The sequence below is a fragment of the Tyto alba genome, unplaced genomic scaffold (assembly GCF_018691265.1).
Source record: "Tyto alba isolate M040663 unplaced genomic scaffold, T.alba_DEE_v4.0 Super-Scaffold_22, whole genome shotgun sequence".
NCBI classification, from domain to species: Eukaryota; Metazoa; Chordata; class Aves; order Strigiformes; family Tytonidae; genus Tyto; species Tyto alba.
In genome coordinates, this window is record NW_024881296.1 from 13887824 (window position 1) to 13915318 (window position 27495).

General features: G+C 35.9%; 1 protein-coding gene across 19 annotated transcripts in view; it reads right to left on the reverse strand.

The window, feature by feature from the left end:
- Positions 1-27495, reverse strand: part of AFDN (afadin, adherens junction formation factor) — a 128130-nt gene that overhangs the window by 21495 nt on the left and 79140 nt on the right. For 18 of the 19 annotated variants that reach the window (XR_006165571.1, XM_042795663.1, XM_042795656.1 and 15 more), the window contains 7 exons: positions 24726-24924; positions 23007-23110; positions 20499-20585; positions 2078-2143; positions 1846-1919; positions 1238-1356; positions 15-209 (listed from right to left, as the gene is read on the reverse strand). Coding sequence is in view for 18 of the 19 variants with exons in the window: in XM_042795663.1 (XP_042651597.1) it covers positions 15-209; positions 1238-1356; positions 1846-1919; positions 2078-2143; positions 20499-20585; positions 23007-23110; positions 24726-24924 (844 nt within the window). In the remaining variant the exon portion in view is untranslated. The remainder of the gene's footprint in view (positions 1-14; positions 210-1237; positions 1357-1845; positions 1920-2077; positions 2144-20498; positions 20586-23006; positions 23111-24725; positions 24925-27495) is intronic. The other variant, XM_042795645.1, reaches the window with a different exon arrangement.

The following is a 27495-nucleotide window of genomic DNA, read 5'->3' on the forward strand; positions in this document are numbered from 1 at the left end:
ATAATCTTTCTTACTTGCTACATTGGGACTGGAGCGATGATCGGCTCTGTTCTTCATTAATCTATCATCCCCTGGCAGCTTCTTTGGTTCACTGTACTCCGTCCACGGCAGCTGAGGGCTCTCGGGTGACCCATTCTGAGTGGAGTTGTTATACAGCTCAAATCCTTCACTCTTTGGTCGGGGTTTACCTGAGCCACGGCGGTCAGAAACTGTAACAGTTGGATATGTATTTTCTCCCTTTCACTTATATTAACTACTCTCTAGCATGTTCTTTTTCAAACCAGAGCTACCTTGCATTTATAATTAAAAATGAGTTCCCAGTAAAGCTAATGCTAGATTTTAAAATCTTTACTTCTTCAGATACACAAACCCACTCTTGAATCAACTATACAGGATTCCTTGGATTCGTATGCTTCAAAAGAGCTTTTGAAAAGATACCACAATATTTGGAAAAGACAAATGCACTTTACTGAAAAGTCTCTTGCTGACCCTCAGAGGCATATGGCATCTTGGATGGTGCTGTAAACTGTGATTATAAGGATTTATGCTTTTAACCCACTATTTTCTATACTGTAATACTATCCTATATGTAGAAAAGGTCTTCCTTTACAACATTATTTTACCTAAGACTTAAATACGTCTTTTGTTAATTCACTTAAGTAGGACGATATATTAACACTGGAGAAACATCCAAGAACTTCTTACAATCAGGCACAGAAACTTAAGAAAATATATTTCAATATTTATAGTTTAAAAAAAAATAAATAAAAAATGCAATGGAAAAACATGTTCCAGGGGCTTCTGTTTCTATTTCTTTGTCTCTTAGTAATTATATTGCACTCTGGTTACAAGGAAGTCATATTCCAAGAGGAGAAGCTTTTATGAAAGGGGCAAAAAAGCCATTGAAGTTTACTTAGTGCCCTTTGTATTCATTATATTCCCTTTGTTAAAATAAAAATTGCTTCAAACCAGAACTGTGTTTAAATGCATCAATTAATTTTTTTAAAAGGCACATATGCAAAGCATTTATTAATGATTAGACTAGCATAATTTCAAACAGTATTTAAAAACAGATGAACTTTTGAGAAGAAAGGAAATGCTTATTTTCTGTGCAATTATGTTTCTTTTCTGATTTAACATTTTGGTAATATTTGGCAAGCTACTGTGAATTGTTTTATTTTCTGCTTTGTAAGACTTCTAAAGCTGCTACTGACATAAATAATATTAGCATTCTTACCTCTTTGCATCATTGGGGATGGCTGATTAAGCAGGGTTGCCAGACCATGGTAAATTGCTCCTTGTTTTGCTACTTCTAGTGTTACTACAGAACCTGTCCTAGTCATAAGTTCTGCTGCCCTGCAATAGGAGCCAAAGCAAACAAACCAAAACAAAGTTAGGCACCGTATCCCTTAGTTCTCCTTATTATCAGTTAGTATGTCATGATTTCTCACATTTATTCTAGCAGTCTTTCATTTGACAAAACGCTATTTTCCTGATTAATACTTAAAATAGTTTTGAAAAAAGTTAAATGATAATGACTAGAGGATGCTCTACAGGCAAGTACTATGTCCACTTTATACAGTTAAAGGTCAGTAGCCACAACATTTCATATTAGAGCTAAATAAAGCTTGCTCAAAACTAAAGCCCAAAAGTGTGATACAATCTCTTCTACATGGATAACCCATATCACATACAGAAAATACTACATGAACAGTTGACCTTGTTACTAAGGTTATTCACAGACAGTTATAAAAAGCCTAACATGTAAAAAAAATGAACTTCAGCCCTTTTCAGGAATGGTGATTTTTTCTTCATGTGAAGATACCCAAGGAAAGCATTCCATACCTCTCCTGGGACAGGCCCACCAAACTTCGACCATCCACACTGAGCAACTGATCCCCTGCAGCCAGACGACCATCCTAAATACATAGTCAAGAGAGAAGAAAATTCACGTAACAGTGCTAACATGGTCTAAATTAAAACAATTATTCACACATACTAGTAAAGGAAGGATTTAAAAGCATTTCCAAAGGATCTTTCTACCTTTGGACTTCTGATGCTTAAGAATATTACTAACCACATCGGCAGCACCTCCTTTCACAACAGACTTGACATATATTCCAAGTTTGTCTTGACCAGCACCCTACAGAGAAAGAGGCATTAATTTATTACATTTATATTTGATCTCTTAAGCGTTTCACAAGTGTTAATCAGAGTTTTACATGGCTAGGTAAACCTCTAAGTTCTCATTACTTTTAGATATTCCAGAACTGGAAAAAAACACAATTATACTGAAAAGGGTTACATTCATTTAAAGTCAAAAGAAAATTTAAATATTAGGCCTATTGAACCTGCAGGCATTGTTAGAAGCAAAGAATATTGGGTCTTAATGCAAGCTTGGATAAGAAAGAAAATACATTAACTAAAACTTATACTTTAGAAAGTTGTTCTAATCCCCTTCTAATAAGAAATACTTATTTGCACTTTTACATGCATGTTATTATTTCTTATACCTCTATGTATTATATTCCGAAAGACTGCACTGTTTCCCTTGCCAATATCCAAATGAAACAAGGTAAATTGCGGATTACAAGAAACAGGAATAGAAATGCTTTTTACATTCATTAGGACTGTAAAGAAGCTAGTGTAAAGGAACAAACAGTGCCTCTAGTTTTAAATTAAACAAGTAGACATTATAATTAATAAGTCTTTTAGAGTTGACAGAGCCAATATTTAAGTCTATTGCAAAACCATGCGACTTTGTTCATAAAACATCTGCCTCAAACCGCTAACTTCTGAAAGGACTGTTAACAGTGAACTTATTGCGAGACAACCAGCAGATCCAAGACAAGAGAACATAAGCACCTACTCAAGCCATGCTGTTGCATCATCCACATGCTCCAATTTACACGACACCACACAGATCAGTCTACATGTTAGTATCACAAACCTTTAAATGGTCACTTCTAATGTAAGACAATCACTTATGATTTCATTATGTACTATAGCAAATGGTGCCATTTTACTCTGCAAGTTACTTGGAAGAAGAGTGCTAAGTAACTTTTCACCGGAGTACAGTTTTTAATGTAACATCATTTTCTAAAACACCCCCCAAGTTGGTTTGATATTGAATATGCAACTTCCTCCTCTTTCCCCTCTGCCACGCTTTTCTAACTCTTTTGGCCACAAAAACATTCATTGACTCCACTGTTGGAATAAAGTAAAATAAAAATCAAGGTGAAGATTATTCAAAAGATAGTATTATACATGGTTTTCTGAGCAAGTGAAAGACCTATTTTTATTCATTAAATCTTGAGTTAATCCCAAATGTTTACTCAAAAGCCACAGGAAAAGAATTAATGTAAGTCCCATGATTCCAGATTAACATTCTACATGTCCAAATTTTTCATAATAATTGCTTAAGCCATACTTACAGAAAAAAGGGGGGAAAATTGCAATAAATAACTGAAGTAAGGCCGCTTTCTTTGTTCAGAAAGAATATAAAAGCAGTTAAAAAAAAAAAAAAAGTAGTTACTTATTTGTTTAGTTTAAAGGGCTCTAACTGCAGAGTATTTTTAACTTTATACCAGAAAAATAGGTTGAAGTTATGAGAAACACAAGTCAAAAGACAGATAAATAAATATAAGAAAAATGAAATCAAGCTTCACAAATCTCTTTTCTTCCCCCCAACCAACCATGAAGCACACAGGGAAAGATGAACTTGTTGACAGAACACCTAGACTTCTAAGACAGATGTTGCAAGATCTCTTACCAGGAGTTCTTCAAGACTTTAAGGTGACATGGGATAAGAAGGAACTTGTCCTTGTATGCTAATAACTGGTTCAACAATGGATAGGAATTTCTTAGGTTTCACAAAGAATGGAAGTTTTCAAAGAAGGCCTAAGGGAATGTGCCATTCACCATGCTCATAAGTGTTCCAGAAAAAGGGAAAACAATAATGTAACTAAACTTACTCTATAAAAAGATTTATCAAGTAAGTAAAAACCAAGAGTTGGAAAAGGATCACATGATGCTGAACACTGGAGCAATAATGGGGGGAGAATGTATACTGGTCCAAATGGGAAGTAATGCCCCAACCTTATAAGGGACCAGTCCCTATGAGGGCAGTGGTGGCAGAACCAGTTACCACGTTCCCTCGTTGGGAACAGAAAATGAAGATGATTTGGTTTATATGCTCCTTCCTCTGCCTCCAACAACTAAATATACCTAGAGGCAAGCTCCTTTAGTTCCAAAGGGCAGGAAAGTCAACAGCAACTCACTCATCCACATTGTAGTTACAGCCTCATGCATCATGTAGTTATATGTAATTGCAGGGACAAAAGGCCAGCTCTTCTTGGAGATGAGACTAGCCAAGACTAACCAGAAGCCTCTGAAGCCACCTGGGGTTGACACTGCTTTATTCAGTCCTAACTTCAAAGGACGCTCGCATGAATCTCACCGCCTTGAGCTCAGTAATTCAGACAAAGATCTACCTAACACAGTCAAAGATGAGGTAAAAACAGCAAGCCTTTGGAAGGACGTTGCCACTTGAAACAGTGCACATATTAATCAAGCAATTCTGGGATTGTGACTTTACATTAGATACTATATCCATACACATCACCTTTCTTATGCTTGATTATGATTGTTAGTGGACACTAAATGACGTTTAAACTTTCTGTTTAAGCCCATGATACATGCACTGAGGTTTGCAGATAGTGATGACATAAACTTTTGTAATTTCACAAGTATCCATATAATAGTTTCTAAACTGGCTTTAACTCCTCAGGAAAGATCTTTTTAGTTGCTGTTTTCAGAACCATGTTCACATATCAGCTCCAATATCTGGAAGCCAACAGAACTAACAGAAAAGAACAAACAAAACAGAAACCATCACGGTCACTAAAAATCTAAAAGATTCACATTTTGAAAACCGTTCATAATTCTGATTACTCCCTTACAAAATGACACCAGCAGAACCACGAGGCTCAGAGGATAACAAGGGTGATCAGAAACATGGAATAGCTTTCTCTCCAGAACCAGCTAAACAGACATGGACTCCTGAGTTTAGCAACAATCAAGGAAGCGAAGGTATTCTATGGGATTATGAGTGACACAGTCTGGATTATTTATCATCCCTCTAATCAGCCAACAGAGAGAAAGCTTTCTTACTCATGCTATCACAGCTAGCGTATTTCAAAAAGTAAAAACCAAAACCAAACAAAACACAACAGATGAAAACCAAACCCCAAACGTCTTTCATAGCATTTCATAATTAAATTGGGAAACTGCCAGGAACAAGACTGAGGTAGATGCATAAGTGTAAACACATACAAAAAAGATCACATATTCATGGTATGGCCCTTCAAGGACTTTCAGAAAACAAAACAAAACAAAAAACCAAACAGATATATAATGCATTCTGAAAGAAATTATGAAATTACAGAAAGCCAGAAACCAGGAGGAACCATCTTAGACTTGTTTTGTTACTTTCTTTGGCTAAATACTCCACAGCTGGAGGATACTGGATCAGATGGATCTTTGTTCAAACTGTTCCTATACTCTAAGCCTTACAGTAATTCTTCATTATTATTTGAAGGAGCTGACATTTTACTCCTTGTTCCTTCTATTTTAATGTTTTTATGAAGCCTGTACAGTTAGCCAATTCCTCTTCTGGTCTTTTAAGAGAAGTTACAAGCAGATGTGTTAGCTCCAAGTCATCTCACTTAATACAAAATCGATGAATTTTGAAAGCATAAAGATTTATTTTAAAATAAATCTCCATTCAGATTACATTAAAAAAAAATCTTTATCAGTTACCACATCTACTCACATATTATTAAGACAAATGAGTTCCTTCTCTGCCTAATTCATATGCCATTTAATATGTTTCTAACAATATGCCTGTGCTCTCATTTATGCTTGTAAAGACTTCTCACTAAGCATCCTCAAATTTAACTCATCATCTTCCTTCAACTTCTACCCTAAGCTTTACAGTAATTTCTATCAAAATTCTTAATTTCCATTGAAACAGAATTAATTTTGCTTCAGTTCCACCTTCCAGGAGACTGCATTAGGAAATACACAGTTATTAATTAAAGACACAAAAGGGATGTTAATATGTAGTTAGACATACATACTAAACTCTAAAGTGAGCAAAATTCTTATACACACCACATGGATTTTTCTCCTATCATTTACTGACATTACAATAAAACAGGTTTCTTTGTATACTGCTTAACATGCTTTTCTTTCACAGGAATGTGAAGGTCAACGTAACTAAAACTATTCCCCCACAAGCAAAAGAGACCAATGAAATGTGTGCATCAGTAACAGTAATACAGTAAACATTCTTTTCAGTTTAATTTATTTTCTCCAATCCCAAATACCAAAAGCACGTGTATCTGTAAAGCTGTTAGTCCTAACAGAAGAACACAACTCTAGAGAGGTTAGATGACTGTGGAAAGAAAAAAGGTAGCAAGCATAAAAAAGATGGCTTATAACCATTGCTTCCCCACCCAAGATTAACATACCGGAACCTAGCATGCATTTTCTCAACTATACATACTCAAATACAAAACCCCAAAAACCTTTACAAGTATTTTTCAAAAATTAAAGCAGTAAAAGCTAGATGGGGAAAAATAAAAGAAGAAGAAGAAAAAAAAAACGGCTAATCCATAGTAGTAAACTTCTAGTGCCACCAATCTACTGGTTTTCTTTCACACTTGAGACAATTTTTTCCCACAATCCTTGCAGAAAGTGAAGTTATAGTACCCTTTTGAGGAAAAATTTCCCTTTAAGTAATAATTAAAGGAAAAATTTCAAGGTGTATAACTGGAAAAAAGCCCACAGACGTACTACTGCTGCTTCAGTTCATCCAGCTGACAATATTCTTGAACTGAACTGCATGAGCATAACCCTACTCCAAAGCCCTCCTTTGTTTACCTCTAAATGGTATCCATTGCTACAATGCATAGCCAAAGCAGGGAACCATAGGGAAAAAAGTTTTATAAGGAAGGTATTAGCTGATCAGAATTAGATGAATGGTGAATTATGCACTGAAGAAAGAGAACATAATATTTAAAAACTCTGATATTTCAAGTACATTAGACCTAAGCTTCAGAATGAGAACACACCTCCATTCTGTGCTTTAACAATACAGTTAAACAATCAGTACAAAAGAACAACCCAGATCATAAAAACTGCGTAAAGCACAGAGAACTAAATTTGGAAACCAGCAGTGGAGCACTATTGACACATCTCAGTATTTTAAAAAAAAAAAAATTATATTAAATTAATTACAATGACACTAGCTGTGCACTCATGCAGAGTGTCAGAAAGAAACCACTCACCGGCCTGCTCCCACACTGTCTCGCCCACAGACCCACGCAGGCACCACTGCATCGTGGCAGGTCCCACGACAGACCTGGCTGAAGGCTAAGCTGACCCCCATCCCAAACAAAAGCTTTGTTTTCAACCAAATCAGCTTCCTCAAATTGTTTACAGCACAGCATGACTGTCTGTAACTGTACAAGAGAGGGGGTTGCTAGGAGGGGCCTGGATCAATAAGGGGGGGCGACATTATTCTTAAGCTATTGTGCTAACTTTTATCAGGCTACAGCAACTGTGTACCTGTGCTAACAAATGTGTTATCATTGGGGGCTGTGAACATATAGGGCAAATATCAGGTAGGCTTTTCACGTCAGACCCCAAACTGGGCTTTTCACTGCTAGAAACCCAAAAGCCTTCTTTGAGAAGGAAAGTAAGAGCCAGGAATTGTTCACTTTTTAAATGTATGAACATTCACCCATGTTTAGGGCACATCTGCGAACTTCTACTAGCGAAGTCTTCTTTTTAATAAGCAATACAAAAAAATGCCATGGAGTTTGACCTAACAGAGAGTATTTCAGTTTAAACACTGCCCAAGTAATTTCCAAATGGGTTAAAACAGAATGACGTAAAATAATCAGCGTTTCTATGCTGCAGCCTTAGACTCCACTATTTGGTGAATAATGACATTTTTAACCCAACAAATTTAAACTGGTTTGAATTCCTAAATCCTACTATATGTCACCTATTGACTTGTCAAGCAGGTCTGAGAAGCGTCTGCAGAGCAGAAGTATTCTAGTGGAAGCCGAGTCCCAAAACAATTGCAAAACCCCAAAAAAGACACACACATGCAGATTCCCACACAGAGATGCAAACTATAGAGCAGAAAGATACCTTTGCTTTAAACTTTGATAGCCTACATTGGCAAGTGCATCCAAAAGACACTTCCCAACTTTGCCAAGGCCTACCCACTCTCCTTCTAAAAATGATTTGTGGAAAATACGAATCATCCCAACCTTAAGCAAGGGATGAAGTTGATTAGCACATCTAAAACTAACATCCCACTAATAAACCAACACACCTTTACTGATGTAATTACATGATGGGATAAAAATGTCCTTTTTGTCCAGGAAGTTTAATTAGGTCTCTGAGTAAAAACTGAAAACATCCTTGAAAATAACCTTCTCCATGCCTGGGCTTATTCATCTTTAAGACGGATGTACATAACCAACACACGTGGGAAACTGAGGAAAACAGTAAGTCCAGCACCCAGAATGAAGCCACACATTTGCATGACACTCAATACCCGTATAAAGCTTTTCTTATAATCTAACACTTATCTTAAGGAGTAATTTAATGCTTTAAAACAGTTGAAAGATGTTAACATACTACACTTGCAAGTTTGGCATGCACCTGAGTTTAGTCAAAGTATGAGAATAATTCATCTTAAATTTGCTGTGACTTACAGGTTCCTGCAGGAATTCTATAACAGCAGGGAACTTCTGCATTTAGATGGAATTTTAAAAGATCTTCTAATCCTACTTGGGAGGTAAAGGCAAACACAGGACATTTCTGCATACAGAAGTCTGCTTAGAATGGTAAGCCAGGTCTTTATCCTACATCTAAATGAAGAAAAGAATGTATGGGAAAATGTTTAAGGGGCCAGACTACCTTGTAAAAAGTAAATAAACAATGAGTCCTCCTCATTGAGAGCAAGAATTAAAGGAGCTACAAGTCAAGAGGATAAGCAAAAAACTGAGGTATGAAACACTATCAATAAATCCAGCAATTAAAATTTACCAGCAGTTCTATTACCTTTAGATCTGGCCTTATGGCATCTGTGGGGCCCACAGACACTGTGTAACAATATTTAAAGTGGGACAGAAGAAAGACAGGTAAGCTTTTAGAAAAGAGGACTAGCTTTATTTTCGTCATAGCAGTCTAGTTTCAAATAGTTCTTATCACAGAACAAAAACATGTTTAGAAAAATCTTACAAGGTAGAGTCTAAAATTACAACCTGAGGATATAAATAATAGCAAGGAAATAAAACACAGAGAGGTTTGTTAAGTTTATTATATGTTTGGATGATGATGATGATGATGGTTGGGAGTTTCACATTAGTACTGTTCATAAGTCACAGGTTGGATAGTCCATGCAAACCTAACTCTTAATTTGAAATTAAATTGAAATGTCAAATAATTGAAGTGGTACTAATTAGGCCCTAGTTCAGTGTAAGCATTGGAATGTAGCCGAACACTGTTGAACAATCTGTCTAATGCAAATAAAGAAAACTTAATTATAATGAAGAGATACTTATTTTTCTGGTGGTTTGTAGTTGAATTGACAAGTGACCTTCTCAAATACCTGAGAAGACCCTACATGCGAACTGACACTGAATCTTCTGTATCTGAAGTCTATACATGTAGTAAATCTTGCAATTCAACTCTCAAACACTGTAGAATACATAAATATCGTAATCTACTCCAAAACACTATAAACTGATCAGAAGGTGGTTGATGTGCCCCCCTTGTATGTAAATTGAATATCTTATACTTACGAAACGTCCTAAATCAATTACTTTCAAAGCAAAAACCTCTGATCTGTTAGAATAAGAAACTGAAATTGCTGACTGTATTGCTATGAATTAATAAAATGAATAATGAATTAATAAAAATGACGGAATTAAAGAAAGTATTTAAGGAGAACAGATTCTGTTGGTAGTGTTGCTGTGTCTCAAGAGGAGTTTTACAAGATTTCCTTGTTGGTAACAAGCACGGGAAACTTTGGCTCACATACATTACATCAGCCCTGAAATCGTAACATGCCATATAGCACAACTGTATACAAAGCTTGAGTAACAGGAACATCAGATATAGTCTACCTCATGGCAGCATCAGAGCTAGCTCACGAGCTGGTGACTCAGTCACCACAGAAGCACTGGAAGCAGACAGAAGAAATCCCGCCCGCTCCTTCTTCCCATCTGGTATTTGCCAGGACAAGAAGCTGTAACAGCGTGGTGGAAACAACAAGCAGCTCCTCCTGATGAGCGTCAACATGCAGCTGGGTGCCCAGGCGAGCCACCCATGCCACGTCACACCACGTGGGGACCTGCCACCAGCAGCACGATGGGCTGGAGGTGCCGGGATACCACGCTGCCCCACCAGTGCCCAGATCTGAAGGTATCGGAGTGGGAATGAAGGTCCCTCTACTGACGAGGTGGTAACCTCTTTAACACCTAAGCTATTCCCATCCTCATACATCATGCCCCACAACTAGCTTAGGTGGACCACAAACTGGCTGTACTTTCTGTGAAGTTAGTAATATTCTTGCAGCTTTAGGACATCTGTAGGGTGACCTAGTTATTTCATTACCTATCATTAGAATTAAAACTATGAAAACTATTACAAAAACTCTTTTCCAGTTGTTAGGGATGACAGCAAAATTGTAGTATTAAGTAATTAAGGAAAAAACTATGCATCTGCAAAACATACCTGCACCTAACCAAACCGGTAATGCTCCAGACAATTAACAGCAAGGTCTTGTCATTACTTGTTCTAAGCCATCATTTGTCCATACCTGTTTGGTTTCATGTATTTTGTTTATCACTCCAATAAAACCAGAGCGATGAACAGATTCCAGCAAAGACTGGCAGAATCATGTTTGATTAAAGAAAAAGAATACACTTCAGTAACAAGTTTTTTTTAAATACGTTACATGTATTAAAAACTACTTTTATTTACATAAAATACAAAGTCTTCCTAATGACTTTTCATTATCAATTTGAAGATTTCTGTCTTAGACAGAAGAATATTTAAATGCTTTCAAGTTTCACATAAATAGTAAGAAGAAAAAGTAGTCCTGAAGTTAAGGTATCTTCACTTTGCAATTATAGTTTGGCTTAATCCATAAAAAAGTGCCATACAGTTACCAATCTTTTCAAAGTAGTATTTCAATTCAAGTGGCTTCAGATACTGATTAGAGATTTTTGAAAAATAAAAAATTTTCAATACTTTTTCTCATTTTTCATAATTATGCAAACATTTAAAAATATTTAATTTTAATAATGTAAATATCACATATATGTATATACATACACAGATATACCTTGCTGAAATATTAGGACCTGGTGTATCTCATAACATTCCAAGGATAACACTGTTTCCCCAAGTCAGCCTTTTTTGTTAAGCTTCTGTTTTATTTTATAAAAATGAAACAGTTAGAAACCAGAATGAATCCCTGCAACTAAAACCTCTTTAAACAAAGCTGGACAGAAATGTACCTATCAAGCCTGATACCAGCCATCAGGCCTGAAATCTTTTATCTGCCTACGCCCTGAGTAGATTTTACTCATTTTTATCCAGGCTAATTCTGATTCCAGACTCTTAAGTTTACATAGAAAAACTCAGTAAGTTTTTATAAACATCCTTAAAGGCAGGTTTATGCAACAAAATCAAGTCTCAGTCTGACTTCCCTGGTAATTAGTCTAGAAGCATTTAAATAACACAAGCTTGTAAGCATTTTAAAGAATACCAGTTTACTAAACTATGCAGGCAGTTTATAAATGTACTCTCTAGGAGGCAAAAGCAAAGGCTTCCGATCACCCGAACACTCAGTCCCTAAAGCTGCATGCACTTCATAGGTTGTATCTGGGTGAGTACGTTTTTATCTAATTTATGTACTGAACTTAGTATGTCTAAAACTCACTGAACTATATGCTGTCAGCTCAGAGGAATGAGAAAGGCCAACACTGTAGCTACGGGTCCTGCCTCCAGCGAGGGCAAACTTCTCTGGCCTTGAAGATCACAGAAAACCACTTTGTCAGAGGAAGCAAAAGCCTTGGCTGCCTCAAGACCAATGTAGAGACTCTGGAAATCTGTCACTGTCAGACAGAATACTTCATAGCATGCTCTATATAATTTCCAAATATAATTGAGGTGAACCAGCCTACTGTATGTAAAGCTGGTCTGTTAGTTGTGGCTACAGCTGCTGCTCTTGAGTCATGTCATACCCTGACTTAAAAAGATTTTTAAAACTGACCCATGCTCCACATATGTAAACTTCTGCTTTTCCCTCTCAAATTCTCCTCCGTGGTGGAGGGAAAAAACCAAACATTTTTGGAGTTGGACAAACTACAGTCACAAGTGGGCAAAACTTTTCCAATTGAACAAAACAGGCAGTGGAGATTCGAATTTTGGTTGCAATCAACATTATTCACAGCCCAAGAAAAAATCAAGCCTTCAACAGCTATGAAGAATTCTGTTGCAGCTTTAAGTTGCACTGGGTGGGAAAACAGATGAAAAATAAGTGTCTTACTATTCCGAGAAAAACAACCACTAGACTGCAAGTAGTACAGTGTCACAGGACTCTCAAGCATACAACAACCTACAAACTTTATATCCAGTGTATCCAGAAGCTCTATTTACAAATAGCCTCAAAAAGAGTAAAGAAAAAGGACCGAAGACTTCTGTTGTTCTCTTTAATAGAATAAGGGTTACATGTTACTTTTTTATAAAAGAATGTTTGCAATCAAGATTGACTGGCACACAGAGCAAGCAAGTGAACATACACTCTATCTTCCTAAAGCGTGCTTCTTCCAGGAGATAAAAGACCAAAAAACCCAGGATGTTCTGTAACGAACTTCCTGAAATGCTATTAATTACATATGTAGTACTGTAGTTTTGTGCCTATGTAGTTGTCTTTAAAAAAAAAAAAAAAAGTTTATATTATGGTATTCGGAAACCTTAAGAAGTCAATTAGATAACCACTGAAAGCAGGCATGTTGACACAAACAGCTGTGGCTTCTTGTGTGCCAGACAGAAGTGTATCAGTTTGTTACAATGTGATTTCCCTCACACTCTGGAAATTGAGTGCTTCTAAACCATACCTGCTTTAATGAAAACCAAAGAAATCAAACAAACTATCTAAAGCAATTGGCCTAAAGTCTCAATTCTGAGACCAGAATCAAGTATGCAACAGTTCTTACCTAACTGTATTTTGCTCTCATGAAATAGGAAAAGTGGCAAGTAAAGGGAAAATGCTTCATATATGACATTTGTAAAGGACTAAGCAAGTTCTATTCATTAGTCTATCTTAACCTTTCTGAAAAGGAAGCCTCTGCTATTATTTTAAATGCTGCACATTAATCGTTATATGATATTCTACAAATGCATAAAAGCACGCTTAGTTTTTAACAAAAGAAAATAAATACACGAGCCTGTTTGATTCCATTTCTCTTTTGTTTCAAAGGAAAAATCTGTCATTGTGCTCAAGGAAAATACATTGTTTGACCTCTATTTCCCCAAACAAGGGTTAACTTCTTAATGTGTGTTTGCTATAAATACTCTCTGAGTGGTGACATGCTAAGGGCAACTCAGAGTTATGTACCAATCTACAAATTGTACTGCAGATTCTGTGACATTCTTCCCTGTTAAGGCAACTCTGAACTAAGGCCTCAGCTTAATTAGGTCTGTGGATAGGACTTCACAGGCAAGACGTAGGCGTAGCCTATTTTGGATAAAAAAAACATAGTAACTGCACTTTTTTGAAGAAATGGCACTGGGCTCTATAGCTAAGGACAAATTACAACCCAAAAAGACCCCACAGCACAATCTTCCACATAATGCTCTTCTGCAGTTTCAGATGGATACAACTTAACCCAGGATCAGTGTGTACACTATGACATACTATTAAGCACCTAAATTTCATCTCCAGTTGAGAGTACTATCTATAAAGGAAAAAGTCTACATAGACTTTGTTAACTTCTAAAAGTCTTTTTCATTACGAGGAGTAAAAAAACCTTAAAATTAAGATGCTGTATTATTAACACGTATCTAAACAGAATTTTGGAAGTTACTTGAATGCCAGAATTGAATGAAGTCTGGTAGAGGAATTCTAGCTAAAGCATATGTGCACTGTAACTTTTGCAGGCTTGCTAGCAAGTGCCTGCATACAGAAGGTATTAGTGCAAGGAAGAACTGGCACATGAATTTTATAACCTGCTTTGTTCCGGAAGGCATTAAATAAAATGTCTGGGTGATCCATTTGCAGTATTAATCTAAATACATGTAAATAAATAAGACAAAAAACCACTGCTGGTGCAGAGCTGCAGTCTGAAACTACTCAGACTAAAAATTGTGCTGTGCTGGCTTAAGCTTTAGCTTTTACACAGCATATGAAAGCATAAGCAGAATTTTACAGAACATCTACAAGGTACCAAAATTTAACCAAAAATACTGCTGGAAGTTATGAATCAAAAAGAAACAGGCAAATTGCTAACACACAGACTGCTGCTGTGAATTTGTATCAAACATTAAAAAAAACCCCAAACCAAACAACTTCTGAATCTTCTTAACTCAAACATTTAATAGAATTCATGATGGGAGGAAAGAGCAAAAGTTTTTCTTAAATACTTAGAAATCACAGACACAAGACAACTTCAGATACTGAGGTATCTGAAATCTCAAGACCTGGAACACAAGTAAAGAGCTAACAAACAGCTTAAAAAAAGAAAAAATCCCATTAACTGTCTACATTTGCAAATACAGAGTAGAGAGAATCAAATTTATGTATTATGTTACAGGTATTATTAACTATAAACCTGATTTTCAATTTTGAAAAAAAAAAAAAAAAAAAAAAAAAAGAATGTTTAAGCCTGTTCCTTCTACACAAATCACCTACAAGATATTTGTAGAATGAACTTTTGGAAAAATTTCACATTGAAATTTATATACCTGGTAGTCACCAACCCTCCTTAAATTTAACACCTTAAATTTACTGTTAAATATAAAATAACAAGCAACAGTTTAGAAAATAAAGAGACTTAGAACGATCTAATTAAACCTTAAGGACAAACAAGCTCGCCAAAGAATACAAATTATCTACGGTTAAGATGACACACACAGTTGTTTTTAGAAAAGTAAGCCCCCCTCCACAGAATATTTATTGATGAACTTTCACATTCAGTGTTTGAAATGCTTCTATTAAAAAAGAAACACCTTATCACCATCTCATCCTATTTTAGCAAGCCCTATGAGAATATTTAATCTGACCATCTGTTAAAAAATCCTAGAAAACACACTCTGATTTATATGCCAATAGGGGCATATACATATGTATTTTAAGGTGCTTGTATACATTTGAAGGTAATTTTTTCTGTTATACTAATAAAAGATGACTGAGCAAGAAATAGAAGTGTGCCACACTTTAAGGAACTAAATTGTACTATAACTAATGACTACAACCAGTATGCAAAGATTAATCAACAAAACCTGCTCTATCATTCTTGCAGAACACAGGAATCCCTTCTTTTGTGCAGTAGCAATCTAAACGGGATTTAAATGCCTCTACTCTGTGAATGTGTTGAACGTAAGATATCCTAACTGCAATGTATTTATTTGCGTGTTCTCGTCTTTTCAGGAGGGTCTACAGATTATTAAAAATCTTGTATATACTGTTTGGGATGCCAATTCTACTTAAGGCTTTACAAGGGGGAAAAGAGACTTTTAGAGGAACCTGGATTGAAGCCAACTAATATGACAAGTAAACAGATCACAGGTCATGCTATTCATGCTCTGCCACAGTAAAACAGTAGTTATCACACCTGAAACTTTCAGTATTAATAGTCACCTCCGCAAATTTGAGAAGAGCATATGAAGAATAAGCTAAAAAATTAGTTTTTTTCTTCCCAGATTTTAGAAAGTTAGCTACTAACATCTGACTATATTTAACTGCATGCTGTATTACATTGTCGCTACATGAACAAGTAACTACTGGCAGGTTTAAACAAGCAAGAGAGCAGGAAAAGTACAGGGATAGTAATTTAAAACTTCAGAGAAAAACAGTCCCAACAGAAACCTGAACAGACTTACCATGGATTCTGTTCTTCCAACAACAGAAAACCACATTTTGATCTCCGGGACTACAGATCCTTGAAAGAAAAAAAACAATTCTCCACTTCTCTTTCAGCCCTCAACAGCAACCACCGCTCTAGTCTGCTGGATTTTCCAAGATACCCATCCAGATAACTCGGAGCTGGATGCTATGACACAGTGTAGCATTTATCAACACCAGCTATAACCAATACAATATTCAGACTCTTACGTAATCAGTTATGCTGTTCTGACTTCCATTTACTTTAGAGGCTTTATTAAACTTTGAAAACTGCTGGGGAAAAAAAAAAAAAAAAACAAAAAAAAACAAAAAGGGAGCCCTTTTGTACAAAAGACAAAAAACCTCCAAATTAAACAGGAAGTAATGTGCTGGCCCACAGATGGCTGAGAAGTCACATGTGAAAGCCCCCAAAAAGCGATATATTTTTAAAGTAAACTGCATGCACACACTGCTTCCAAATCATCTGGATTTCATAAAAACTTAACCGCAATGTGGTTGGGAGTCAGGCAGCTTTTAACATCAAAACATCTTTCAGGGTTACAGCAACCAAAGTCTGCACACAACCTCAAATAGCAATACTGTTCCCGATGCCCGACCACTCCTACCAACTACATTTCCATATAGCTATTACAAAAGCTACTGCTAATAAAGCTACAGGAATATTACCATAAGAAAGCATGCAACACCTACAACAGGGTAGAACAACAAGTTACCTTTTTGGATCCCATCTGAAGCTATACATTTTAATTGTAATTAAAAATAAGCATCTGTGTAAAGTATTCAGTTTAAGAAATGCTGTTAGGTATTTTCCCAATTGAAGAAACCCAAACAAACACAACACTAAAGTGTTCTGGGCAGCTAACACTTGTTTCATAACTAAACTTGTTTTCTCTGGTATGTATGCATGTAGCGTACATGCTTACTACATGGTTGTTCAAAGGGGCTGTCCTGCCTCAGAAAACACCCCTACAGCAAAGAAAGGTGAACTAGGTGATGTGCAGCATTTCTGCTCTTCCTGGCACTCCCAACAGGCCTGTAAAACTTCTATTTCACAGCTACTCATATTTTATTTAATTAGAAGTATTGCATTTAAACATTTTACCTGTCATTAGGTCAAAACATGATCAAATACAGGGTTCCCCAGGGACCTAACACTTTCATATACTCCTTGACTTACCTCCTTGGGTTTGGTTTTACATTAATGTCACCGTGTTTGCAATCACCTAGTATGACAAATTCTTGTCTATCACAAGAATAAGCAGGTGCACAGAATTTCAATGCAAGTTGCATCACTTCTCTGCTTGTATAACCTTAGCTTCAACTCCAATCACCTTTTTGATTGCAGCAGAGAAGGCACAGCAATCACTTAGTAATTAATAACATTTGGTGTGGAAGGGGTAAGGCATTGTATCTAATTTCTCCATTAAAAACTCTTAATTGGGACAGAGTTTATTTATCTACTAAACCCCTGCAAACTAAAAGAAACTCAAAGAATTATCAGATGATAAATTTGCTAGATATTTCCTCAGAGATGAGCACAGATTACTAGGAAAGTGCTGATTTTTTGCCATGGGAACAAAGAAGAAAAGCAGTCAGTAGCAACTATTTTTCTTTACAATCTCTGAGAATCTACTCATTTCATCCATCTCTAGAATACCTCCAACTTACATTTTACCAAACTTAAACCAAAGCCAGTGACAAGTTTGAGAAGCCCATTAAGACTTAATAAGAAAGGCAGGCCAGCACTGACCTGCAAAGGCACTCTCACAGCATGTTACTGAGAGCAACTCTTTTGTCACATCGCAGGAAAAACACAACTGTTTTCCTAACCAAAACTGAACAGATTCAGGATTGTCTCTCACTGGTTGGAGCACAGCCACCTGTTGACCCACCACTGCATTTTCTTTTATTATAGCATTTCTGAACCACTCTAGAAACCAATAGTTCAATACACGTAATTGGGTCAGCAATCTAACTGGGATCCTGTGCATGGCAGCAGTAACCTTGAATTTCTGAAACCGAACATGAGCTTTCATTTCTTCAACTATAAGGTATTTTCATATGAGCATTTATTTGATAGCCAACCTTCTACTATTTAAAAAAGTTAGAAAAACCTGTATCTATTCTCATACTTCTCTCTCTCCCTATCTAGTTATAATTTAGAAGATTTTCACAAATAGTCTACTGGACTTCTCCCTCCATTTCCCTCAGCCAAAGGGAAAAAACAGCATACATGACATGAGGCATGTCAGAAAAATTATTAGTAAAAGTCGACAAGATAGGAATAGAAAGAAAAAAAATCCACCCACTACTGCTAGCTTCTCAGTCACACTCACTCAATTCTCTAATCTGTTCTACTCTGGTCAGATTGAGAAAATTAATGCCTCTGTGTTCTTCCTTACTCTGCTGTTTTACAACGCCTATTATAGGAAAAACATGCTATTAATTACTTACAATAAGCAACTTTGAACCCCTTGAAATAGCGACTTGAATATAATCATATTTAACTACTACAGCAACATGTTTCAACACAATGCATGACGATTATTTCTATGCAATGAACATCCTACTAACTTAAGTTAAGCAAATGTTTCTATTCTGTGTATACTGAAACTAAAACTAAGAAGCTGCCTCCTGCTTATTTCAGATCAATATTTAAGACATCACCATTTTAAAATCAGAATTCCAATACTGCAGTAGGCACGCAGCAGCAAGATGAAATGCAATCACTGCCTGAACCAGTGAGTACTTCTGCAACTGTGCCGAGATGAAGACTACTGCTTCCATCACTGATCGTGTTAAATCATGAAATCAGTTAAATAACTTGTAAAAAGCTTTCAAATCAAGCTTACACACTGGCCAGTAGCACTGTTACATACTGCTAACGGGAGTTCTGAGTATCAGTTGTTAAAACAATGTATAGAAGCCAGCCAGTTCCAGTGAAAAGGAAAATTTCTCCCTGTTATATCCTGATTTGCTCTACATGAGAAATCAGATTTCACAGTTTGAAGTGGAAAAAAAAAAAAAAATTTCCACTGCATATTTTGAAACATTCAACAGAAATGCAGATGGCAGTCAAAAGTCTGATACATATTTAATCTGGTGTATCTCAAGATCTAGTATCTGCTTCTGAAATTATTAACTCACTCCACCATGGCAAGAGCAGAATATTGAGTTACATTTTTCAGATCCTGAATAGTTTCCTCAATTACTGCTGATTGTTAATATATACACCTGACACCAGGTATTTCTTTACAGATGTCAGAAATAAATCTTCAAAGCTGATACCATGCAAGATTACCATTTCAAGAACAGACTATGAAATGAACAAAGTTGTAGAAAAAAAATTAGTGCTGTTTAGACACAATTAGCTAACCTAAAAGCAGTAAAACAATCATGTTTTCAGCCCATGCACTAAGTGCCAAGGGGGACTACAGCATTCTGAAGTCTCAAGTCCAGCTCAGTGAAGAGACATTAGGAAAGGCTTGTTCTCTGTTTTACACCACATAATTACAACACAGACTTCTGGATATCACGGTTCCATAACTTATAACAAGCTTAAAACTCGAAGATTATGTCTGCTATGTGACCCAGTTAATAAAGTAAAACCAACCAACTAGTGGAGTCCTCCATCTGGTGGCTGGAGTTGTATGTGCATTCTGTACATTCCTACCTACTGCTACTAACAACAGCATATAGCCACAATTTCAGCAAGTCAGGGCAAGTAGTACTCTCCTTCACCAAGCTACTTAACATATGTAGCTCTCCACTATAAAGAAGCAAAACTGAAGTCCTACATGCATCTGTACACTGTGCAAAAGATAAGGTGTTGTCTTAATAACAGAAAGTATACAAACTTTAATGTAGTATATATTTGAATTATCTTATCACATTAAAAAAAATTACACACATTTTATTCTTTATATTTACTGCTTTTCTTTCCTAGATATTTCTGTTACATTTTTGGCAGAAGTGCTATATAAGCCTGTTCATTAATTCCATTTAATAGCACTACCAGTTTTTGGCTCTGAAAAATGAATAAACCTATAGTAGAGGTTTAAACTTAACTGTCATAGTAACTACATCTGTATTATGTTTCCTCTTGTATTGTTCACATCTGTGTATTCTACAGAAACATTCCCCAGCCAGAATAAAAGTACGATCAACACAATGTGCACAGCAAACTGAAAGGAAATAGATTTTTCCATTAACATTTTCCACAATAGGCTGATAAAACAAAGCTTTTTTCAATAACACTTAAACAAACTGACTTCCATACCTTGGCAGCAACAATGCTCAGGCCCATTCCATTTTGTTTTTTTAGTGTTACAGTGATAATTTCAGGTTCTTTCCTCAAAGGCTGAGCCTATCAAACAGGGAAGAGGAAAGAAGAAAAAAGACAAGAGTTCATATTCATCACCAGGCTAGGAAAATTATTGCAGAAAATAGTTCGTCTACAAACAAAACTAAGTAGTTAGTGCAGCAGAAAATCTCACATCCTAAATAATATGTGTGGTACTCCATTTTAAAGGTAGATTCTCTAACATTTGATTAATATGGATTCACATTATCAAGAACTACACCTTATGAACACTGATGAAGCTTTGAAGTCTACCCTTTGTTTCCCCTGTTCTAATTCAGTAAAGATATTATTAATTATTCACGACTGGAAATGTAACACGTCTACAGAACTGTAGTAACTTTCAATGAAAACTAAAGTTCAGACTCAGTAGGCCACTATTAGAAAAGTGTGATCTGCGTGGAGCTCAGTTTTCAGTGCACATCTAGAATATAATAATTCTGACAAGATATTAAGAGATCAAATAATTTCAAAGGCAGAATTAAAGCCTCGAAAGTTCCAGAAAATTTCACTTCTGAAAACTTTGCAACTTGAATACAGCCTGAGCTCCTAAATACGTTCAGTAATTTTTTTGTATCTTTGCAACATTGCCCGTGCCCTCTGTTCAAACAGTTGCCATCACAATCTCCATCAGGTGAAGCATGTAAGTTAAAGCAGCCTAGTTTGTATTCATACTAAAACCTAACTGCAAGATTTTTTTCCCGTTAATTTAAATAGAAACATTATTAAGCTTATTCAACAAAAACCATACACACTGGAAAAGGTAAGCCACTGGGAACATAACTGTGCCATTAGTCTACACCGAATTTCTCTCTTGGTCTAAGAACAAGAGAAATTCTTCAGTGAAAATCTGAGGAGGACTGCCCAGACTGGGCAGCTCCCCAGACTACCAACAGAAGCAGAATTGTGAGAACAGTTTTGTCTTGGGGAAGAAAACAAAAAAAAAAAAAAAAAAAACACCAAACCAACCAATCAACCAAAGAAAAACAAACAAAACAAACAAACAAAAAGACCTCACAGCTATAAAATGGAACATTTATCTAATATTTAGATTATGTAGACATGTTGCACCAAGAGGTGATTCGTGACCTGGCATTTAGAGCACTGCTCAGACACCAAGACTTAAAACTTTTAGAACTCTCAGGCACATTCAATTAACATAAATGCACCAGAGAAAAGAATAATTTGATCAGGTTATTTGAACGGTGTTACATGGTATTCATTTCCACGGATGAATGAAATAGTAGCATCCACTCATCCTGCATTTCTTTATCAAGCCCTTTTAAGGAAGACTGGCCAGAACTCTAGCTTTTTCTTAGTATGAGGAACAGCAAGTAGCTAGTATAACTTCAGATGATTTTTGTTTCCACTAGTTCTAAAAATTGCATTTCCTCTGAGCAACAAAGGGGTGAAGAAGAGCACGTCTAAAGAATGTCTCTGATATATTTTCCTCAGTCAAATGCCCATTTAGTAAGATACACCAAGCCTGCAGAGCCTGGCTTATCAGTTCAAGACTGGGCTCTGCTGTATCAGTCAGAGATTTAGGAGATGCTCTCTTCTGTCAAGTAAACACATTCTTCAGGCCACTGCAGCAAGATGGCATAATGTCATCTGACAAATGTTGGGTTCTGAACAGCGTAAATGAAGCTTTCAAGTCCCTCTGAATAGTGAGGGGCAAGTATTTTTCATATAAGGCTTTAGGAACATAAATCTAGTTTCATGTTGGCCTTCCTGATTTTACTGCAATACTAACTATAAATATGAAGCTATTTCTGTTTAGTTGCTCTAAACATTATTTCACATAAAGCCACCATCTTTCCAAAACCAAGTTGTTCTGTAACTTTTATATTCTTGATTATCACATACTGAAAAGACAACCCCTCCCCCCTAAAACCCAATCAACCCATCACAAAAAAACAATACACAAATAAACAAAAAAACCAGCCACCTCACACTGACGTGAAAGCCCTCTTTAATAATGAAAAGGAAAGCTAAAGAATTTTTCCTGAAAACTTAGCAGAAAAAACAAAAGTATGAGATTACAACTTAATACTAAACGTTTAGTTGTAACTGCCTGTTTATAAAGAAAAGCAGCCTAGAGCTCCATTCATTCACTTACAAGTTATTTATAGATGAATATCCATATATATTTTTGCCTGTGTTTAAAAGCAATTTCTTCACTGTCTAACCACAGGGTGGGGGAACACAATGAAGTCTGAATACATGAGAATTGTATCATGCCACAGTCTAGAAAAACACTGACTTACAAAAATCTGCAAATACTTCCTTAAATTCACCAATCACTGATGAGCTACCTGTTTAATGATGAAGCCTGTTATTCCTAGTAAGGATTAAAACTCATCACATAAAACACAGTGGCTTGACAAGACATCAGTTTTGATAATTATTCACTGAATCGATACTTACTAGCTCAGCGTTTTCATGTGACAGGTGACTTTCATAGTCTGCACCTTCAAAGTATATCGTCCATGTGCCCGGTGATCGTGGATGAGGCGTTAGTCTACAGTAACCTAAAAGAGAAAGCAACATCAGCATAGTCATGATAATTTCTCAACAGGTTAATTAAAATCAAATAGCCTGCCACAAGGAAATACCAAATAGCAATATTTAACTTCTTATATTCACTAGGATGTTGAAGCTTGCATCTTAGATGCCCTTATGTGCTTCACTGCAATTTTATGGTATCTACAAAATCCTACAGTTCTATAGCTGCTGCTTCTGAGAAACGTATGTATTTAAAAAACATTACAAGCTCACAGAAAACTCTTGGGCTGCAAAACCAACCAGACTCAAGAGACATGAAACACCAAGTCAACTTTTAGAATACAAACCAACAGAACTCTGAATAAGAGAGCACCACAGAAATCTTCTGATTTGCAGAGTCTACCTAACCAGTCTCAGCAGAGATTCAGCAGAGATTCAGCAGAGGTGAAGCTTCGCCTGGACTCATTATGTTTTTAATGCAACTATGTAATTAGAAGTGGGGTTTTGTTTGATTTTTGTTAATTGAGCAATTCCTAGAATTTTGAAGAAAGGAGCAATAGCAGTGGAGAGGTATCCAACATTGTCTCCTAAATCAGGGACAGTGAGAATCCACATTACAGTCAAATTACAAATCACATACATACATTCAAAATTTTACTTTTTAGGTATTAAAAAGGCCTTACTTGTATACAGACTTTTTTTGGCAAATGAATTATACGTACTATTTATTCTACTAGTCTCCTTTAATCTCAAGAGTCCATCCTATGTAACTCACTGTACTTTCAAAACAGTCAGTTTCACACTTTTTTTTTTTAAATGCAAGAATATGGCTTTTCTATAAACTAAATTGGAACCAACAACTGCAAACTTCACTGTAGGATAGAATAAGTCTGCTTTGTTGATAGCTGCCTTTGCTACCACGTCATTCCCATGGAATTTTTTAAACAACTGCTTTTTTAAGCAGAAAATTTTCAAGAAATTATGTAACAAAAAAAGCTTCTAATAAAACTGAGTAGCACAAGGTAAGGACCACAACTTTCTCATTCACTGTAAATACCCAGGCAGACCTCCTGCTTTACTTTCTCAAGTTTAGGTCACTTTCATCCAACCACAAGAGCAATCTACACTTCACCTGAAATTTTGCCGGACTAGAAATGCCCAAACCATACATTCTTACGTTGCTGAACATTAAAAGAACTATTTTAAGCTCATGTTTTTTTAATGTTACATGGAAGCAGCTAATGAGTAAAAAAAAGCAACTTAAATAATTAATTCACATTAGCTTTAAAAGTTGACTGTGAAATTGTTGAATTATTACAAAATTTGTATTTAGGTAAATATTTGCTCTCTAGCACCAAAATCCAGAAAAGCTCTGGAGCAAAGGTAAAAAATTTCAGTAGACACGAATAACTCAGCACTGCTTATTCAAAACCTTGAAAGTGAATGAAAGAGACAGGGAGAAAGGTTAAGGATTAAAAAAATCACACATACTTTTTATGGGGTGCAAAAGTAAACAAAGAACACAGTATTAAAAGATTGAAATATATATAAAGTGGTTTACATTTAATTAAAATGTATTTTGCATTCTGTGTTCATTACAGCAAAAAATAGAAGCTCATTGTAGAACAACAGAAAACAAACCTCTCTGACAGAGTGGATCTAAAAATTCTTGTAAACCACTTGGAACGTTTCTGACAACATCGCAGGAATAGCCATCTTCTGGTAAAAGAAAAGGTAGCTGTAAGTCAGGATCCTCTTCCAGTTGGACTTCTCGGCCATCGCTGCGAGCAAGTTCATCAGCTGTATTTTCTGCAACAGTTACTACATTCTCTATCAATTCCTGTACAAAAGGCAGAAAGACATTGTTACTATCAAGAAACAATTCCCATTAAGGAAAAAACCCTAATATTAACAAAATATTAAGACTTCAAGAAAAAGGAATTTGGAAAATAAATTATCAGATATAAAACTTCTTCAGCTCTGCTATGTACAGTCAGTACGCTACACTGCTTTATTTGATTAAATCCCATAGATAATGTAGTTAGAATATACAACAGAAGCATTTATTTTTACTTCAGTATTTTCAACACTTGTGGTGCATGTTTTACTTGATATGAGAGGTGTATTAAAAAAATATATAGCAGAGAACATGCATGTGCAGAGGTGGAATCACAGGCAGCATTTTAACACTTTGTTGAATATATATATACTTCCGTAAGACTAAATGAATGGAAAACAGACAACCAGGATTTTCAGCTCCATCGGGACACATAAATCCACAGAGGACCAATGGCATAATACAGTTCCCTAGTTTGGAAGTTCTATAGAACTAATTTAATTCTACATTTCCTGGGAGCTCATTATAATATGAAGGATCCCTTAGGGTGGATATCTATTTTTGAAATAACACTGTAGAAGCAAAAAAGACACGTGCAGGATCACTCAAGGTGCAGCAGGGAACTTTTAAGTTTTACATTTGATGCACAACTGTTCTGCATAATATCACAACAAGCTTTACGAAAGCAGTGTACTTTTCACAATGTAGCTACTGTGGTTGCACGTAACAGATAGTAGTCTTCCTTCTACATTTTCAAGAGTTCTGTAAAATTTCAGTAGGATATCTGTTACTAGATTGTAAGAACTGAGGAAAATTACTTCAGAAGTTAACAAAAATAAAATTCCTAATAACTTCGTAGAAAGTAGTGGTCCAAGCAGCACTTTGTGTTCCTACAAATTACTCAAAGGAGTACACAATGAAAAGGCTCTTCTCTCCCCTCAAGCAGTTCCTCCATTTTTCTGTTACCTTGTATCTTTTGGGCTGGCCTAAGTTTTAACAACTGAATACTTTCATGCTAAGTGAAATAAAAGTTACAGGCAACTTTTAAAAAGATGGAAGTAGAAACTCTCTGAGCATTCAGTCTTCCAAGTTGCATGCTCTGCCTTAGAAACCAAGAAATCACATGAGGTTTGACTTATTAATACATTCGAACAAGCAGGCAGCATCAATACTTTAAAGGAACTTTACACCTAGTTAACCAGCATTCTTTGTGGAAGACAACTCACCCCAGAGATGAGTCATTTGGCTGACTTCAAGACAGAATTACTACGATTAATTTACCTGAAGCTGCTGTAAATATTACATGTAGATTCCTTTACTACAAGTATTTGCTTTATCAAAGATTCAGATGTGATTTCCAGTCTCTTTCCACAGCTCCTACTTGGCTCCCAAGACCAGTTTAACAGTTTGGTCTTAATTTCACCCCAGTTACAGATTCTGTGTCGCACATTAGTGTAAGCCTGATACAACAATTCCATTACTGGAACACAACGAGAACACGGTTGAGACAAAATCATGTAAGTGTTCTCATCTGAATGTTTAGTTTCAGCAAATTTCCAGGGGAAGTCAGGTAAATCCAGCCTGACTTAAGAAGTGTTCTTTGAGAAGGACCTTTTAACCATAAAAGGTGTTAACTTGTAAAAGCATTACATCAAACTAGAATATGTAGAAGAAAATACACTTATATTCCTTTGCACAAATTCCAGGCTTCCAAATTTTTCAGATTTGGCAGCAATAAGTCAGGATTTCAGCATACAAGTCTTTTTCATAGCAAGGAACAAAGAAGTCCCAAATACCACTTTACAACAGGACAAACTAGCCATATTGTAACCCTCCCTCTGACATAAAGATGATCTGGCAAATCTAGCACTGTATTTCTTTGGAGATCCCTAAAGAACAGTAATAATAAACTGTAGAATTCTACTTATGTGTACACAGGAAATACAAGATACGTTCTTCACCAAAAGACTTTTTTGGTTTGGTAGTTGATAGATAAATATATACCCAAGCTACAAGCCCCCCTGAAGGCCTTTAGAACCATTGTATTACTACCTCTGATTTAGTAAACAAGATGTATCCAAAGTTATTAAAAAATAGATTTTGTAGACAATACATTCAGTTATATATATATATATATATATATATTAGATTATCTTCACCTTTTAAGATTTTTGAGATCAGTTGACTATCCTGTAATCAGGGTTTACCTTATGAATTTTCACTCACAGATGACTACAATTCTTCAAGGACCACAAAACCTCTTTTGACTTTTGCCAAAAAGATGTTTCCCATGGATAAAACTTAGAATAGTCATTTATGTCTCAAATATCAAGATAAAAACCAGTTCTGAAACAACATCTCTCTTTACATACATGCTTCATGTATCAATATCAAAAGCATAACCTGTCTGCTGCTTGTATGAAGTGATTCAAGATTCATACATTTTTACATCCCACATGTAGAAAAGCTTAGCATTCCTGCTTCTTTCATTTGATTTTTATTTAGTCAAAATTTCAATCTTTGTTCCTGTGATTATATGTAGAACTAGCTTTTGGGAGTGCTCTGTGCACCCCC